At 47.5% G+C, this 18,269-nt stretch overlaps 1 protein-coding gene across 4 annotated transcripts in view; it reads left to right on the forward strand.

Annotated features, from left to right (window-relative positions):
- ARID1A (AT-rich interaction domain 1A) overlaps nucleotides 1,175-18,269 on the forward strand; it is a 68,740-nt gene continuing 51,645 nt past the window's right edge. For 3 of the 4 annotated variants that reach the window (XM_018056474.1, XM_018056498.1, XM_018056492.1), the window contains exon 1: nucleotides 1,175-2,396. In XM_018056474.1, coding sequence (XP_017911963.1) covers nucleotides 1,248-2,396 — 1,149 coding nt within the window. In that variant the 5' untranslated portion in view covers nucleotides 1,175-1,247. The remainder of the gene's footprint in view (nucleotides 2,397-18,269) is intronic. The other variant, XM_018056481.1, reaches the window with a different exon arrangement.

Genomic DNA, 18,269 nt, shown 5'->3' on the forward strand with positions numbered 1-18,269 from the left:
AAAGTCTGAAACTGATCTGTCATTCCATGCAGCTTGCAAAGAGGATACAACGTAAAGCTCAGCTGGGTCTTTGGAGCAGGTCTGCAAAAGGCTTTGAAGAAGGAAAAGTGCCGCGGAGATGCTAAGTAGCGGCCAAGAGACCAGGCCCGCTGCCAGGGTGGGGGTCAGGCCTGGGCCGAGGCGGCCGCGGTCTCGGGCTCAGGCCAATTTTGCAGCCGCGAGTAAAGTTCACGCCGCCCGCGGCGCGAAGGGGACCGACCTGGATAGGGAGGCCAGGAGGGAGGCGGCGCGCAGGCTCCGGAGAGGCGCGAGTTCCGGGCCGGGTTTTCCCCGAAGCCTTCGGCGGCGGCGCTGCCGAGCGAGAGCGGCAGAGCGCTTGCCGCCGCCGCCGCCGCCGCCGCGGCTGGTTCTCTCCCCTCCTCCTTTGTGAGGGGAAGGGAGCGAGTCCGTTCCACGGCCTGCGCCCCGCTCCGCGCTCCGTTCCGGGTTTGCCAGGCGGCCGCGACGGCGCTGGGTAAAATGGCAGTGCTGAGCCTCGTGTCGGAGTGAGGGGGACTCGGAGGAGAGTGGGGCGCTCTAGCCGCTCAGTCCGGCCGCCCGCCCGCTCGCCCGCTCGCCGCCGCGCAGCAGCCTCGGCCCGGCGCCGCGGCCGGGGAGGGGAGGCAGGGCGCCCGGCCCGGCCCACGCTCCGACTCTGCCTGCCGGCGCCCGGGCTGCTGCCGCGCGCCCTCCAGCCCGCCCGTCCCGGGTCCCCCTCCCCCCGCTCCCTCCCTCCCTCCCTCCCCGCCCCCTCCCCCTCGCCTCCCTCCCTCCCCTCCCTCCCTCCCTCCTTTCTCCGGCAGCAGAAAGCGGAGAGTCACAGCGGGGCCAGGCCCTGGGGAGCGGAGCCTCCACCGCCCCCCTCATTCCCAGGCAAGGGCTTGGGGGGGAATGAGCCGGGAGAGCCGGGTCCCGAGCTTACAGAGCCGGGAGCAGCTGAGCCGCCGGCGCCTCGGCCGCCGCCGCCGCCTCCTCCTCCTCCGCCGCCGCCGCCAGCCCGGAGCCTGAGCCGGCGGGGCGGGGGGGAGAGGAGCGAGCGAGCGAGCGAGCGAGCGCAGCGCAAAAGCCGCGGAGCCCCGCGAGGCCCGCCCGGGCGGGTGGGGAGGGAAGCCCGGGGGGACTCGGCCCCGGGGCGGGGTGGGGTGGGAGGGGGGTGAGAGAAGACGAAGACAGGGCCGGGTCTCTCCGCGGACGAGACAGCGGGGATCATGGCCGCGCAGGTCGCCCCCGCCGCCGCCAGCAGCCTGGGCAACCCGCCGCCGCCGCCCTCGGAGCTGAAGAAAGCGGAGCAGCAGCAGCAGCAGCAGCGGGAGGAGGCGGGGGGCGAGGCGGCGGCGGCGGTCGCGGCGGAGCGCGGGGAAATGAAGGCAGCCGCCGGGCAGGAAAGCGAGGGCCCCGCCGTGGGGCCGCCGCAGCCACTGGGAAAGGAGCTGCAGGACGGGGCCGAGAGCAATGGGGGTGGCGGCGGCGGCGGAGCCGGCGGGCCCGGCGCGGAGCCGGACCTGAAGAACTCGAACGGGAACGCGGGCCCTAGGCCCGCCCTGAACAATAACCTCACGGAGCCGCCCGGCGGCGGTGGCGGCGGCAGCAGCGACGGGGTGGGGGCGCCTCCTCACTCAGCCGCGGCCGCCTTGCCGCCCCCAGCCTACGGCTTCGGGCAACCCTACGGCCGGAGCCCGTCTGCCGTCGCCGCCGCCGCGGCCGCCGTCTTCCACCAACAACATGGCGGACAACAAAGCCCTGGCCTGGCAGCGCTGCAGAGCGGCGGCGGCGGCGGGGGCCTGGAGCCCTACGCGGGGCCCCAGCAGAACTCGCACGACCACGGCTTCCCCAACCACCAGTACAACTCCTACTACCCCAACCGCAGCGCCTACCCCCCGCCCCCCCAGGCCTACGCGCTGAGCTCCCCGAGAGGTGGCACTCCGGGCTCCGGCGCGGCGGCGGCGGCGGCCGCCGGCTCCAAGCCGCCTCCCTCCTCCAGCGCCTCCGCCTCCTCGTCGTCTTCGTCCTTCGCTCAGCAGCGCTTCGGGGCCATGGGGGGAGGCGGCCCCTCAGCGGCCGCAGGGGGAACCCCCCAGCCCACCGCCACCCCCACCCTCAACCAACTGCTCACGTCGCCCAGCTCGGCCCGGGGCTACCAGGGCTACCCCGGGGGCGACTACGGCGGCGGGCCCCAGGACGGAGGCGCCGGCAAGGGCCCGGCGGACATGGCCTCTCAGTGCTGGGGGGCTGCTGCTGCTGCGGCGGCGGCGGCGGCCGCGGCCGCCTCGGGAGGGGCCCAACAAAGGAGCCACCACGCGCCCATGAGCCCTGGGAGCAGCGGCGGCGGGGGGCAGCCGCTCGCCCGGACCCCGCAGGTAACACGGCTGGTGGGGTAGGGGGGGCTGTGGCGAGTGGGGCGGGGGGGGTCCTGGGAGTGGATGGCGGCGGCGGGGAGCGGGCCACGGCCGTGGGCTACCCCCAGTCTGGGGCCCCCACTGCTGGGGAGCTGCCATTGTCTCGCTCTTTCTCTCTTAAAATGGCTGCCCGTCTGCCTTCCTCTCTTTCCCTCCTTCAGCCTTTGTGTGGGGCTTTCCTTGAGGTGTCTGCTCCCCTCCTCCTCCTCCCCGGGTCCCTTCCAGCTCCGGGGGGTCTTCAGAGGGGTGCGGAGCCGGGTGTGCGGGAAAAGGGCCCGGCCCGGGGTGAGGGGGTGTTGGGGGCTCAGGTTAGGGGTGTAGGCAGCCCTCGGAGGTCGGGAGTTGAGTGAACAGTTCTTTGCTCACCTGCCGCTCCTCTCTGCCCTCCCTACCTTCCTCTAGGCCGGTCCCCATCTGTGCTTTCAAGGAGGGGGCCCCTCGGGCTCGGGGGGACCTCGAGGGAGGGCAGGGGCCTGCTTGGGAGCAGCTAGAGGCCGGCTTCGGTTCACCCTGGGCAGCCCGGGTCGTCTCCTGTCTTAGTCTCCGTCGGCCCAGTGGCCTGGGCTTCTCCCTGGAAGTGCTGGTAAACAGCTGAGTGATTGGAGTAGTAAGTGCAGATTGCTTTGGTTTGGGATTTGAATTATGGAGGTAAAATCCTTCTGTCAAAGCCAGGAGACAGTTGGTCTTAGGTTGACATCCTATCTGTGATCTGATTGGCTCCCCATCTCCTGCTCTTGGCCATTTATAATTGCCTCTGATGTAATGGTACAACAATCCTGATGAGCTCATAAACTTTTACACTCTGCTTTTCTGCCAGTGATAACCCAAACCATCGCTGCCACTATCTGCCTTTTATTCCAGAGCTGAAATTGGCTGTGACCTTGAGGAGGGAGATTTAAGCAGCAATACTGTATCAGCAGGAGCAGAGCCCCAGACAGGCTGCCCTTGTTACATTGTGCCCGGAACAAAAGAGGAGGCAGTAGGATTTTGCTTGTACCTTGGATTTATTTTGCTTGTTATGTTTTATGCAGCCTGAAATAGATTCTGTGTTGTCCGAACAGTAGCTGAGTTTTTCTCTACAATGGGTTTGCTGTTTGTTTTGGTTTTGTGACTTTCCTGATGGTATAAATGACTTCTTTGATGGCTCTGAAGATGCGTTTGTCTTGAGTAATTTTGACCCTGTTCGCTTTGCAGAATTGAAATTATTTTACTGAGCTTTTTATTGAGTGGCAAATGTGGGATCTTTATCAGAGGGGGTAAGAGAAAACTTTGAGAACTGGAGGCTTTCTGAGAGAGAATTTCACATTTAAGTGTTCTAAGGAAGGCTGGCGTCATTCTTTGTTTACATGTTAAATCTTGTTAACACTTTCTTTTGTTAATTAAACTTTGGGAGAGCAGCTCAATTTAAAGGGAAGGACATCTTTCATCTTTCGTGATCTTGAGAGGTACTGTTTCTTAAAGGCTTAGTTTGGTGAAATTTATCATATGTTTCTGGAATATCAAAAAACCCAGTTTTCTGTTTTGTCATCATTTTACAGCTTGAAATACAGGTCAGTTTTTTTCTCTGCATTTTAAGTTCCATTTATTTCTGTCTTCCAAGATAATAAAAATATGACCTACAATGATACTTAAGATTTGCTTAGAAATTACAACTTTTAGGTATGTTTCTGTGCATTCTGCTTTATTTTGCTCTTCTTCCTTCTTCATCGTGTTCTGTCTGTCTTCAGTGCTTTGGTCAGGAATATTGGGTATTCTATGGAGTCATCTTATCTTTTCAAAGCAAGGGGAAAAGGTCTGACGCTTTTTCATGTCTGCCCCTCTCTCAGCAGTACCCAGTTGTACCTTTGTCCTGTGAGATTTTATTCACATTTTGTTCACTTAGGCAGCCTAATTATGTATATATATTCCCTCCCCATTCTAGAACTGCTTTTCCACTGTTACTTGGAGCTGGGATTTTTTTAATGTGGTTGTATCAGATAGCAGGTTTAGAGGTCTGTGCCTTGACTCCATGTCTTCCATGATGTCCTATATCGGCAAGAAATAGGGGAATTTTAAATTGGATTCCTAGTGTCTGGAGGATAAATTTTGTTTGAGAACATCCTCTTGTCTCTGGGTCATTCTGTAGTTTGTATCTCTTTGCCCTCATTCCCCCCTTTATTTGTGGAGGAGGGGGAAAGAGGGCCGAGAAATTTACCTTTCTTAAACCATTGGAGGAAGAATTTGGGGTAAGTCAAGGCTCATTTAAAGGCAGAAATTAATTTGAATTCTTTAAGTTTGGGGATATTCAGGCATTTTTTTTTTAAATTAACGTTTACCGTATAGCATTTTCTGCTTCTCAGTCATTAAATGTTTGAGCATTCTCTCTCTGTACTTGGTACTATGTTCTATGCTAGGTAAAAGGTGGGAAAGTAGATACAGTCCCGTTTAGAATCTTGTCTGTGCTGCCTTTGGGCGAATTTTCTGACTCCCTTTCAACATATGTGGCTTAGCACCTCACACAACATAGATTCCTGTTGGATTTCAGTTCGTTTGCCTGTTCTCCTGAGACCCACAGCCATGGGCTGGAGAGCATTCACTCTTAGGAGAGACAGTGCAACTTCCAGTTTTGTAGGTTGCTTCAGATACGTCATCTAGATGAAGGTTGTAGGTGGATAGATTTCGTACTGAATTCCTTTTTGCTACTTAAGGATAAATTTCTTGTCAGACCATGATGGCCTATTCTTAACGTTCTTAAATAATAAGATATTGCTCTGTTCTTTTCTTTCCCTCAGCCTTGAATTAACAGTTTTTTTGTAGATACTTGATTAATGCATCTAAGATAGTGATGCTCTCCTTTGACTCTGCCTTTATGAAAGAAAGGTTAGATAAGTGTGGGTATTGTGGCTATGCCTTTTTCACAGGAGCTGGAAAGATCCCAGCAAACAGACTTTTCCTTTATGCCTTTCCATAAGTAAAATTGTATCTCAAAGAGTTGTATCCTGCTAGTAATGAAATACTTTTCAGTCACCTATGTGACTGACCCTCACTTAAAGCTTTTTACTTGGGATGCTTTTAGCTATAGTACCTTGAGAGTAGTACCAGCTCATCAAAGTAAAAAAAAAAATCCAATAGACTGTGTAGTCCAGGATCAAAGTGAATTTGATTGTAGAAGCTTGGCTGTTAGTTCCTGCTATGGAAATATCAAACGATACTTCCGAATCCTGGGAAACAAACACAGGAATCCTAGGCTTATTATGGGAATGCCTACTGGCAGAAATTCTGGGCTGGCTGAAACACAGGACTCTTGGAGTTCTCTCAAGTAGGAGGGATCAGGGTAACCACATGAGACAGCGCTTAGTTGTAAGGGCTTCGTGTGTCTCTGCTCTCTGTGAGAGAACTGGGGGTAATGGAGTGGGGTTGATGGTGAGAGAAGAGAGAAAGCCGTCAGGACCAAGGCTGGCTTGTTTGTGTTGGGCCCTGTGGGGACTTTTTAAGGTTCCTTCCTTTGTGTGTGACACAGAGTTACCATGACAAGTGGCACCTGCTGTAACAAGATGTCCTGGATTGCATTAAACATTCATATGTTAGATTGACTCCTGGAGCGTGTGATGTCCCTAGCAGCCCTTTTACAAAGTTAGTGAACCTTTTTTGAAACGTGGAAATCAGCTAACAAAGTAATGGTCAGGGGCTTTTCCCATCCCCGTCCCTCAAAAGGTTGGCCTGATTGGCTACAAATCCCTAAATTCTGGAAGGATCTGAAGCATGCAAATATGGTATTCAGAATAAATTGGCACTGAACAGTTCTCTTCTGTCTTTGAGCTGGAGTGGTACCTCGATCTCCGATATAGAGTCCTAAATTCCCTTTGCTTTTATCTCTTGAGTTTTTCCCTGGTTAGACTGGTCATTATCATTACTGTTGTACATCGAGTTGCGTGTGGCACGGTAGTGAGGGGTGACGAGCACAGGACTCGGGAAGAGGAGCTTTGGCTCCATATGTAGCCCTGGATTAAGCTGTGTGACTTTGGGCAGGGCATTTGCCTTCTCTGGTTCATTTTCTCTTCATTGGACTGCATGACCTCCTTCTCTGATGCTACGTATCTGTGCTTCCATACCTGGCTTGTTAGGAGGGCAGCCTCTTCCTGTATCTTTTTTGAAAGGGATCCGGAGACCGTCTTTCTTCCCCTGGGCTCATGGAACTCGAGGCTGTTTTCTCTTGAGGATTTACAGGATCAGGCTCTAAATAGTTGGGTACCACTGTTTCTGTGGCCCTTCGCAGAAAAGGCCCTACCAGACTCCTTTGCTTTGAGACTGTTAATCTGTTTGTCATTAGTCATTCCACCTGGCTTGTGGTATTAAAACACTAAGTAGTAATTGAAAAAACTAGGCAGACTTCATTAAAGCAAGACTTGAAAAATAGTTCCTTCAGAATCTCCACAAGACGATTTTGGAGGTAGATTAGGAATGGAGTGAGGAGTGGCTGTTCATAAATTGAATGTTAACACCGTTTCTTTTCCGGAGCAGGATAGGAAGGTGGGGAGAGGCAGCATTAAGCTCTCCAGCTTCTTCTGGTGTTTGGGCAGGTCTAGGTCTGGTTTGGGCAGTTGGTTGTAATCTGAGTGCCTGAACTTGCCCTGTAAGTTTTGCTGAGAGAGGAGTAAAAGTTCCTGAGACTGGAACAGGAACAGGAAAAGCTTAGGTGTTTCAGGGTCAGCTTCGTGGGTGTACTGCTTTTTCTCATACATACCCCTGGTTTTGTTGTTGTCGTTGTTGGTTTTAAACCAGGTGGTGTGGCTTGCAGTTGCTCCTGGAAACGCTGTTCTTTCAGGTGTCCTCCAGCGCCCCTGAATTTCCAGTCTTTCTCCTCTTGGTTTAGTAGTTAAAAAGTGTAATTTAGGCATCTTAGAGGGGTGCTAGAAGGAAGCTTCCCTTTATGAATGAGGGAAAGGTGTTTGATAATTCTCTGCTTGACACAGCAGCTTCTTCTCTCTGAAGGAACCAAATGTTTCAGAGCTTTGTGTAAATACTTGCTGAGCTGTCAATATGTACCCAGGAGGTTTCTGTAGTAAGATGTAAGCGGCTCTATAGAATGTTTGACAGGCAAATTAATAAACAGTTTTCAAGCAAAGATAATGCTAGTTTCTTTTCACGTGGTGGAATAAAATAACATTGAAGAAAAAGACTGGGGATAGGGAAGAGAGAGTGGGGTGAGGGTGAGGGCAGGGAGCATGGAGAAAAGAGATGGTCTAAAAGAATTTGAAGTGAAAAGATGATGCCATGGAAGAGAAGCCTCCTGGCTCCGTGCTAAGTTCAGGACATGTGGAGCCCGGTTTAAAATCGATTGCAGTTCAGAGTGAAAATAAATAGAAGTTTGGAAGGAAGGACCTAAGTTTCAGTCAGTGAATTAAGTGTGCTTCTTAAGCTTTGTTTATGAGACTGTGAGTTTTGAATTTAAAGCCTTATTCTTTCAGAAAGGTTTTGTAGTTTGGTGAGATGTTTTTAGGGCTGGGGTTTGCGTTTTTAGAATACTATAAAGAGGAAAAAAGATACTACAACTTGAGTGTTGTCTGTCCCAAGCCTCTGTTGTGCTTTGGCTCTCAGGATTATCAGCCCACTCCAAGGGCTGGGTTTATTTATGTAGTTTTCACTGGACTCCTATGCATCGCTTATTTATATATGAAAATTAATGCCCAGGTTTCAGTACAGTGTTTGGGGACTCAACAAATCCTGCCTGAAGGGTTAATGTGGGTAGATGCAATTTTTGTTTTTAAAATTTCCATTTTAGGATTAAACACGTTTCTGGGTTCTTTTAGTGAAACATCCTTTTTATGGAGGAGGAAGTATTTTAGAATTGTTTGAACTGTCTTCTGATTGTAATCTCCCTTGGTGGTCTTGTGAGATGACTGGATTCACTTTCTCAAAGTCCCTTTTCAAACGTAATCCACTGGCTCTGACACCAGTTTTCTTCCCAAGAAGTGTTTTTTAGACCAGATTCCTGGAAGTGCCTTTTTGACCCAGCATAGTATCGATAGTAGGGAGTATGAATGTAATTATGGCTCTGACCATAATTTTTAGTTAGGTTCAGCTCACTTACCAAAGACTATCAGCTTGTTTTAAAACAAGATACAAAAACTTGGGTTGACGCTGACAGTGGTTATCCAGGCCTTTCCCAGTATGGTGGTAGGGAGGGTCTTAGAACTTCAGGTTTCTTGCTAAGAGCCTGATTTCTAGCTCAGGGAGGTCTGGAGTTTCAGATGAGTGTGGGAAGGAGCTCTGTGTGAACGTATCTGCTAGATACTAGGGAGGGACTTGGAAGATAGAGGCAATATCTGCTTCAGAAGAATTGAGTTTTCCTGGGAAGCATGCTTATGTGCACACACTTGGAAAACTTGCAGAGCGAGGTTTTATAAATGGATGTAGACCAAACTAAGTGCATGGCCTGAAGGAATCTGGGAATGAGGAGCGATCAGATTTGGGCAGGGTAAACCTGGGACAACTTTTCAGAGGCAGTGATTTATGAAGTTAAACGTCCAGAAAGGGGAAAGTTAAATTACTAATTTGCTTTTTCATAGTGCTACTCTGAGTTTCACGGGCTTTACAGAATCCAAATTACACATCCATCCCCAGACCTGTAGTTGTCTCATTCTGGTGACTTTGGGAAATTTGGACTGTAACCAGTTCCATGAAAGAGTTTCAGGGTCTTAGTGGTTCCTGTGGTTACGTGGGGCCTTTAGTACAACCTGCCAAGTTCTTGGCCAGTTCAGGGCCTCTTTTGTAGTAATTTTGGGTTTGGAAGGTTGTGTCACCTTCAGAGTTGTGTGCCCTGGACGCTTCAGTGTCAGTGGTTCAACTTTGGTTAGAGAGCCTGAGTTTTTTCCTTTTTGGCAGAGTTAATTGACCTTTCTTAAAACAGGAGCCATGAAGTACGTGTCCAGATCTTAGACTCCTGCTGTTTTTGAAGATTTGGGAGCCATGCTCAAGCTGAGTTGCTTGGATCAGACCTTATGTTGAGGGTTGTTGGACGGGTAAACCTGCGCATATGCAGTTTGCCTATCTGTTCACAGAAATGGCCTTCAATATTGTTTTTGACTAGGTTGGCTGTGGCCTAGAAGCTCCTAAATGCTGCAAACACATGCTTACTCCTTATAGGAGCCTCTTTAATGTAGTAATTTTGGTTTCTCTTTACCTGCTGGTCCATGTGTGATTGGATCACAAGCAATTTTTGGCACTTCTCAAAGGGCTCTAAGTAGATGCTTAACAGCTAAAGGTGCATGGAGGATCCAGTGCCAGGTTACTACAGGGCTTCCACCTGGAGGAGGAGGGTGGGTTATGCTGTTCCCATGTAAAGTTGTATGGAGTCTTGAATACAGATTCTAGTTTGGAAATATCTCTTTCACTACCTTTTCCTAGCCATTCTGGCATTTTGCAAAAGTGAGTTTCCAGCAACTCGGAAATGGGCACGGTGGTTCAGCAGCAAGTTTGTAGGGGCTGAGATGAACTCCTCAGTCAATCTAGGTTTTAGAAGAATCCAAGTTAGGGTGAATATTGGCTTAACTGTCCTGAGTATTCTTCCCTGAACTCACTCTTCCCCCTGTTTAAATGGATGGCATTAGTTTTTTATTGAATTTGAAGGGACATCTGAGTGAACTTTTGTTTATTTTTGTTAGTCATTTGTGCATACTAGAAGATGGTCTTGGGACAGGTTGAATCTTTATTTCCCAGTGGCGTCTGCATTTTCTAAGGGTGGACTGCAGTGGGAAGAAGTCTGATGCCAAGAATGCATTCCAGCATGCAGCCGAGTAGGAAATTTGATCCCTGAAATGTTGACTTAGTGTTGGTTATGGTACATATTAGAAATCACTCAGTAATCCAGGACAGATTTTTGTCGCCCTCCAGGAAGTTAATGTTGATATGAAATACTAAGGGGCTTTTGGGCACTGGGCTATGTGCTCTTCAGGCCCAGAGTTGCTGCTTGAATATGAAGAAGAAATGTGCCATGTGCTTTTTTTTTCCTCCTCCTCTTTTGCATTTGGGCTTCCTCATGGCTTCATTGCTTCTGGGTTCCCTAGTCTGCAGTGTTAGATATTAGACTTCCTCTTCCCTTGGCACTGGCGCATTCATGATTTTTTTGTGGCTCTTCACCAGCAGCCAAGAATTTTGTATGCGTTTCCCTCTTAAACTTGTTAACTTTCAGCTTGCTTGTTTATAGACGCCTCTGTTAAAAGGAACTCCCCCTTCAAGATGTAGCAGCAGCATGACAGCAGCAGGGGAGATTAGGGACTGGTGTGATATCAGTCATTTGAAAACCCATTTGCTGCGTGCTTAGTGTTTTTTATTTTGCCTCCTGTTTTCCTTGAGGTCACAACTTGCATGAGTGCATCTGGATCCAGCTGTTTATTCTCAACTGACTGGTGCCTGGTGTACTTTGACTTTAAGAAGAGTGTGAGTTCAGCCACGTGGTAGAGGATTAAAGGCTACATCGTGCTGGGTGCTTCCTTTTAGAGGAAACAGATATGTCTTTGGGCTCTTCTTGCCCAGTGATTTCCCCTCTCTCTTGGGTAGACCTTATTACTGCTTTCTGCTGTTCCTAAAGAAGTCACCTGAGCAGAAATGCTGGAAATAGGTTACTGTTTGTTACTGCACCTTCTCTGGTGAATACAGATGGCATTCTCTCTTGCATTTTGGACAAGATTCTGTTCTGGCCACAAAGTGATGGAGTTTCATGAGCATTAGCCTGCCTTTTGTTTCTAGACTTCTAACTTTTTTACTTGTTTAGGAATCTGGGCTGCCAAAGATATTATAAAAGATTTGGGGATCACTTCTATAGTTAATGTGTCCACAGTTTTGTCCTGGGCCAGGGATAGACCAGGGACCTCACTGAGTTCCCAGTTTTCAACCGATGGCATGTCGGAGGTGACTGTTAATGGCAATTACCATGTCTTTGAGTACTTACTATGTGCCAAGCGCTGTGCTTGTGTCTCTCCATGAATTTCTTCATTTAATCTTCAGAACCCTGAAAGGCGGGTTCTAGTGTTTCTCCTCCCACTTCACAGACGAGAAAGTCGAGTGAAAATGAGAAGTTTGCCCTAGGGCAAAAAAACCTAGTAAAAACGTAGAGTTCAGATTTGAATCTAGTTTGTCTGATTCTCCAGAGTATGTAACATTATAAAATACTAAGTTTGCTTATCCAAAATAAATTATTCAAACACTGGAGCTTGTTGGAACATTATTTTTGCAATAGTCTAAAACTCTTAAATGGGGTGAAAGACTGAAAAGCCTTTAGTTACAGTTGACATTATGCCAAGATTTCTGTCCCATCCATGTCTTCCATTTAGATTTTTGTTTAAGTTTCTGATGAATGGCTGTATGATACCAGTGGTAAGAATTGGCAGCATTTGGTCCTGAGGCCCTGTTCTCTTTGACAGTGGGGGTGGAGGTAGGATTCAGACTCAAAGATAGAACCCTTCACTTTGATCTAAGTGAACATAACTTGCATTATGAAAATGTTTGCTGAGTGATTTTACTTTCTAGAACTTGGAGCACTCACTGGAGAGATGAGGACTTTTGTCTTAATTTTCTACTTCAAGAGAGTGAACACATAAAGGTTAAGTGCCTCACAGTTTCATGTTAGAGTCAGTTCTGAAATTGAGGTTTAAAGTTCTCCTAGGCTGTGTGACTTTATGCAGGTCACTTAACTTCCCTGAATCTGTATCCTCAACTGTGTAAGGAGGAAAACCAACTGCCTTGCAACTGTAGTCAATGTTAAATAACATATATGAAAGTATTATTTTTTATCAATTGAAATTCGAACACAACTCCTAGTTGGTAGAGGCCTCTGCTTGAGAAGGGGATAGAATTAAGTGCTTAAACACAGCATTAGTCTTTGCTAAATTAAAAGCTGTCCTGTAGTATTTAGCTACATCTGAGTTGTATTAATGCTAAAACAACAAAACCGCAACAAATTTTGTTAAGCATCTGTTCTAGTTTGAGAGCTACATTAGTGCAGTGGTTCTCAGTGTCATCCCTACCCGTCCGCCGTCACCCAGCACTGCCTGGGTCCTGTTTAGAAGTGCAGAGACTCATCCGGACCTGCCCAGTCTGCAGCTGTGGCAGTGTGCTTCAGTGAGGCCTCCAGGCCACTGTCCACTGAAGTGCATACTCAAGCTTGAGAACTGGATTTATGCTCATCTAGGCTACAGAGTGTATCTGAATTACCTGAGGGGCTTCTTCCAAATTGTACCAAAGGCGAAAATGTTTCAGATGTATCTGCCCCAGACATTGTGTTCAAAATGTGTTATTAGTTAGAGAAAAGTTTAAAAGTGCTTGGAGTTGGGGGAGAAGAAAGGAAATACTTTTTTTTTTTTCCCCCAAGAAAATACTTTTGATATACATAGTATATTTTCTACTATGCAATAATGACAAACTCTGTATAGGACCTGGGGACTCCCTGCCTTCCATTTCTTTCTCTTCTAGCTCTTTGGTGGCATAGCATGAGGATAATCTGAACCTGTGGTCTGGTCGGTTGATGAAGGTGGAAAAGCTCATTTTAGGATGGTGACCTATGGTGGTCTCCAAGTATGACCAGTTAAGAAAACTGCCCAAAAACTGATGCTTGAAAATGCTGCTCAGAGGCCAGTATGGGAGCCCTAATTAAATGCTATGATAACCTTTCAGCTTGTTGATGGCCGGCTGATCTGAGAATCTGGTGGTCCCTGAGCAGATCATTCTTAATAACTTCCCTCTGTCTCTCATCCCTGCCCCATTGTCCCGTGGCCATCTTGAGTTTCGTTGCTTTTCCTTTCCTTGTGTCACCTGTTGGCAAGTCCTAGTAAATAAACCCTGTAAGAAAACTCCTGACAAGTTACCCTGTCTCTGAAGTGGATGGGGTCTTTTTGAGTAATGGACATTTGAGCCAAGACCTGTCCCTCATTGTATGTCCTAAGAAGGATTGTGCTTTGCACAGAAATGGTCAGATGATAAGCATTGATAATGGAAAGACCAAGAGGAGAACCAGTGTTCTAGTTCATGTGGGCTTTCTGAAAACCCTATGTGGTTTCTGAATCCTTCCCATTAAAAATAAGTTTCCTGTACCAGACCACTTTTCCCTCCTGCCTGAGTAGGGAAACTGATTGCTGCGACCCGGCTGCGATGAAGGCAGAGGCTTCCAGGAGGCAGTATGTCGACAGTTTGGTCTCTGAGTTGATGTCTGTATGTGCAGGTGAATAGTCTGGCAGGGAGTCATGTGCTCCGTGTGTGTTTCCGTGTTCTAGACTCACTGGATCATCCCTCTGCCGTTTAGCTTTATTTTCTCTCTGTTCTTGCTTGCTTGCTTTTTCATTCTCTCCTTTGGTGTCTGACTCTGTTAGTAGAATGCAGAGCACCTGGAGACATCAGTAACTTTAACACACCAGAGCTGGTAAAACGTCTTGAAAGAACTGGAGAGGCAATTTGTACCACTCTCAGGTCAGCATCGTTTCCGTGAAGATTCCTGATGTCTGCTCACCTCTGTTGGAATGGCCTGGCTAACTAGAGGCAGGACGTGCCTTTGTCTAATTAGCTAATAAACCAGAGTCCCCTAGGTGATTTCTGCCTCTTCTCCTTTCCCACTTTATTTCCTTTGGTCTGGGGATTGTTTCTCAGCCCTCCTTAGTCTGTTTTGGGGGTTCTGTTGGTCTAGGACAGATTTGTAACATTTCTTGTTTTTCTTTCTAGTCTGTGATTTCAATCTTCTGCTTTTCCAGTGCAGCTTTGAATTGGCTTCTTTAAAACCCCTACATAAAACCTCAAGTGACCAATATGTGGTCTCATTATGGTATTTTGGGTTAAAATAAAATGAGATTGAGATAGCTGTGTTCACCCACCCAGACACATTTACCAAAGGGAAATTCTGTGTGCCTTGAATAAGACAGCCTCAAAAGAGTCTGTGAGCCAAAACAGACTTGGGGGTGGGGGTACGGATAAATATTAGCTAGATTTCCATAGCTTAGCATGCCAAGTATCCATCCCAATTTGATTATACTGGCCAGAGATAGCAAGAAAGACAGCTGGTATCTTTGGTCTGTTCTTGTGTATTTCTGGTGTAAATGATGAAGCTAGGCTCTTTACACATTTGTGTGGACAGTGATGTAGAGGAGGTTGGTACCAGGTACTTTTGGAGCTCTGAAGAGAGAGAATTGGAGAATCTATAGGAAGGACTCTCTGGTTTTTCATTTGGGGAACTAATGACCTTAAAAAAAAGCCTGATTTGGAAGCATCTCAGAGAATGAAATGGCTGGATGGCATCACCGGTACAATGGACATGAACTTGGGCAAACTTAGGGAGATGGTGAGGGACAGGGAGGCCTGGCATGCTGCAGTCCATGGGGTCGCAAAGAGTCAGACACGACTGGGCGACTGAACAACAGCATAATCTTAAGGCTGGCTGTTCCCTCAGCCATTCTCTGACTTATTTTATTGTACCTGTTATAGTCCCAGTGGACGTAGGGGGACCAAGGGAAAGGCTGGCATTTTTGGAGAGTGGTCCAAGGCAGCCCTAGGAATTAATGAATAGTGATATGGCTGCCTTTTGTCAGTATCTTCATCAAAAATATACTACTTGGTTGGATTGATGACAGTCAAAGCATGATGACAAACAGAATCCCCTACTGCATGTAAGTCACGTTCCTACAGCTAAGTGATGTATCACAGATATCTTTTTTAGTAAAGAAGAAAAAACTGGCAGAATGTAGAACTGTGCACTCAAGAGTTTAGGATCTTTTTATATAACCCATGCGATCAGTCCAACTTTGGAGATAAAAGGAATGGGGGATAGGAAAGGGGGAAGAGAGCTTTTTAAAAGATAGGGCAAGGAGACCTTAAAGTTTTTTGGTTAAGAACAGTTTTTACCTTTTTTCTTTGTTTCTGAGCAGTTACCTGCAGAGCAATTTAATACATGGAAGAAAGAGTAGTATTTTAGAAACCAGGTCAAAAGAACTAGGTGTGATTTAGAAGTGTTGTCCTTACTGAAAAGTTGATAGGTACTCTCCTGGATAAAGCTCCGTTTGTAAGGTTATGTGACCCTTGTCTCTCCAGGTGTCCCTTAAGTGTACTGTATCAATTCATGATGAATGACAAATAGATAGGGAAGAAAATGTCTTAAAAAACTGCCCCTCTTGTTTGGGCTTGTGGTCCATCCACACTAAGGTCCTTTTCTGAGTAGAAGCACCAAAGGATGGCTTGCAGGAGGAAATAACATTTTTTCTGATGTCTACCCATAACAGTGTGGGTAGCAAGATCTGTACATTAAGTTTTTAATTATTAAGCATGTACGGGGGATACTGTATACCAATCTGTCTTCCTTGTATATCATCAAGATTTCTTAGGCTTTGATCATGCTTCCATTTCTCAAGAATTTTCAGGATAAGAACTTTTTTTTAGCTCATTTAATTGTCCAGTCCTGTTACTGAAATATTGTCTCATTTAAAGCATACAATAGTTGGGACTTGCCAGTGTAAGAAGTCTTGTGGCAAAACTTTTTTTGAAAAACCTGTATCTACCTGCCATTCAGCAGTTGCTTACAGTAATGCAGCAAATATTTAATGAGCTTCTACAGTGTGAGATAGCTGGATGGCATCACCAACTTGATGGACGTGAGTTTGAGTGAACTCTGGGAGTTGGTGATGGACAGGGAGGCCTGGCGTGCTGCAATTCATGGGGTCGCAAAGAGTCGGACCCGACTGAGTGACTGAACTGAACTGAACAGTGTATCAGGCACCAGGATTCTATGCCATGGAGTACTATATAATTGTGATTTACACACTGGGAAAGTACTACCTTCAATAAATTATCTTCCAGCTATTTCATAAAGTAAATATTTAATTTATGATGATCTTGGCTAGTGAGTGACTTTGTACTTGGGATGGGTACCAGTCAGTTCTGATTCCTTTTCCCTCCACTGCTCCCGAGTCAGGTGTTGCAGGAAATTCTCCATCTCAGATTCGGCTTGTAATGGGCTGGAGTCCATTGTTTCTGAGAGGCTCTTCTTTGTGTGGCGATGCATTGCAGGGCATCTGGCATGCTGCTCCCCAGGTACCAAGTGCCAGGAACTCTACAGAACCGCTGTGATAACCAGAAAGGCACTTTCATACATTTGTTTCCAAACATTTCTCAGGGGCTCATATTGTCCTGGTTGAAAACTGTTGGACTTTACTGTCAGGATTCTTGGAAGGAGCTATTGAGCAAATTCCTTTGGAAGAACACACTGCAAGTAGGTGGAGCTTGAGAATTGGACTGGTCAGCCCTTTTGGTGTCTGTGTGTGCTTTTGTTTTTTAAGTAGGTATTTTGAAACCACTTGCAGTTCCATTCTGCTTTTTCTCCTGTTGAGGGTGTAGAGAGGGAAGTAATTTGTTAACTTCTAGTTGACCACTTTGGGTTTCTGGTCTTGAGTGTGTGGGACCGGACCTTAACTATTCTGGTTTCTAAGCTTTATTGCTAGAAATTTGGGATTTGTGTAGATGGATAATAGCTAACATTTTAAGTTCTGGAGGATACAGCAATCATTTAAACACAGATACATGCTTTGTATTCTAGCCTTGTAGCTTATATATTCTAGTCTAGGGTATAGACATTAAACAAGATAAATAAGTAAACTTTAGCATATAGTATGCTTAGTGATACGTGCTCAGAAGCAAAGTTAATCAGGGGTCAGCTGTGAGAAGTGTGCTGGATTGAAATTGTGAATAGGTGCACCAGGGGAGGTCAGTTTGAAGTGATATTTTCCGTGAGAGAGCTGTGCTAATACCTGGAAGGAGAAAGAATATTCCAAGTGGAGAGATCAGTGAGTACAAAGACTCTGAGGCTGGAGCATGTGCAGCTGGTTTAAAGAACAGTGTCTTGTGTTGTTTTGTTTTACTAACTTATTTCATTCAACCCTGAGGGTGCTACTACTGTCATCTCTGTTCTGTTGATGTAGAAGTTGGAGGCAGAGCTCTTAGGAATGACCATGTTTAGCCAGAGCATTTCCTCTCCACATGAATGCTGGTAGGAATTGCCAGGACCTACAGAATCCCACTTTCTCTTTCACAGTCTCCTTTCTTTCCCTCTTAAAGTAGGTAAGTGAGTTTTACATACAGGTGTCTTATGTTCCTTCCCAGAGCTTATGTTCTACTCGAGGGTATAGACAGTGAACAAGATAAATATGTAAAGTTTATAGTAATGGTTAGTAATAGGTGCTTAGGTGGACAAGACAGGGATTGAGTATTAACAATTTGGGGAAATCTTAGCTTTGAGAGTGCTGCTTACTTGGGAATCTGAGTTCCATTCCTGGTTTTGCTCGATTGGCCGGGCACTGCCCTCTTCAGATCGTTGTTTAGCTAAGGAAAACTGAACGTGCATCTGAGTTCTCCAGTTGCTCTGTGCTGGAGATGGAGGAGATTTGGAGGGAGGCCATGGAGCCCAAATGCTTCCAGACTGGCCCTGAGACTCGCCTGAGGAGATTCCTGGCCCCCTCCCAGAGCTGCTGATTCAGAAGCTGGAGGGCAGCTGATGAGGTTAAGGTGCGACCTGGCTAGCACCTTCCCCTCTCGCCCCAGTTGGTCAGAGAGCTGGGATGGAAACCCAGTCGTTCTCTGTCTGGTGTACTCTTTTCGCCACGTTGTACTGCTCCCTCACTCTTCAGATTAAAAGGTTATAAAGAAGGGGATGTTTAATTTTATCAAATGGCATTTCATTCTTGTTTAGTTATTGTCTTGGGGCCTTGTGTGCCTACATGCTCAGTCGTGTCTGACTCTTTGTGACCCTATGGATTGTAGCCCACCAGGCTCTTCTCTCCGTGGGATTTTCCAGGCGAGGACACTGGAGTGGGTTGCCGTTTCCTCCTC

The sequence above is a fragment of the Capra hircus genome, chromosome 2 (assembly GCF_001704415.2).
Source record: "Capra hircus breed San Clemente chromosome 2, ASM170441v1, whole genome shotgun sequence".
Lineage (NCBI taxonomy): Eukaryota > Metazoa > Chordata > Mammalia > Artiodactyla > Bovidae > Capra > Capra hircus.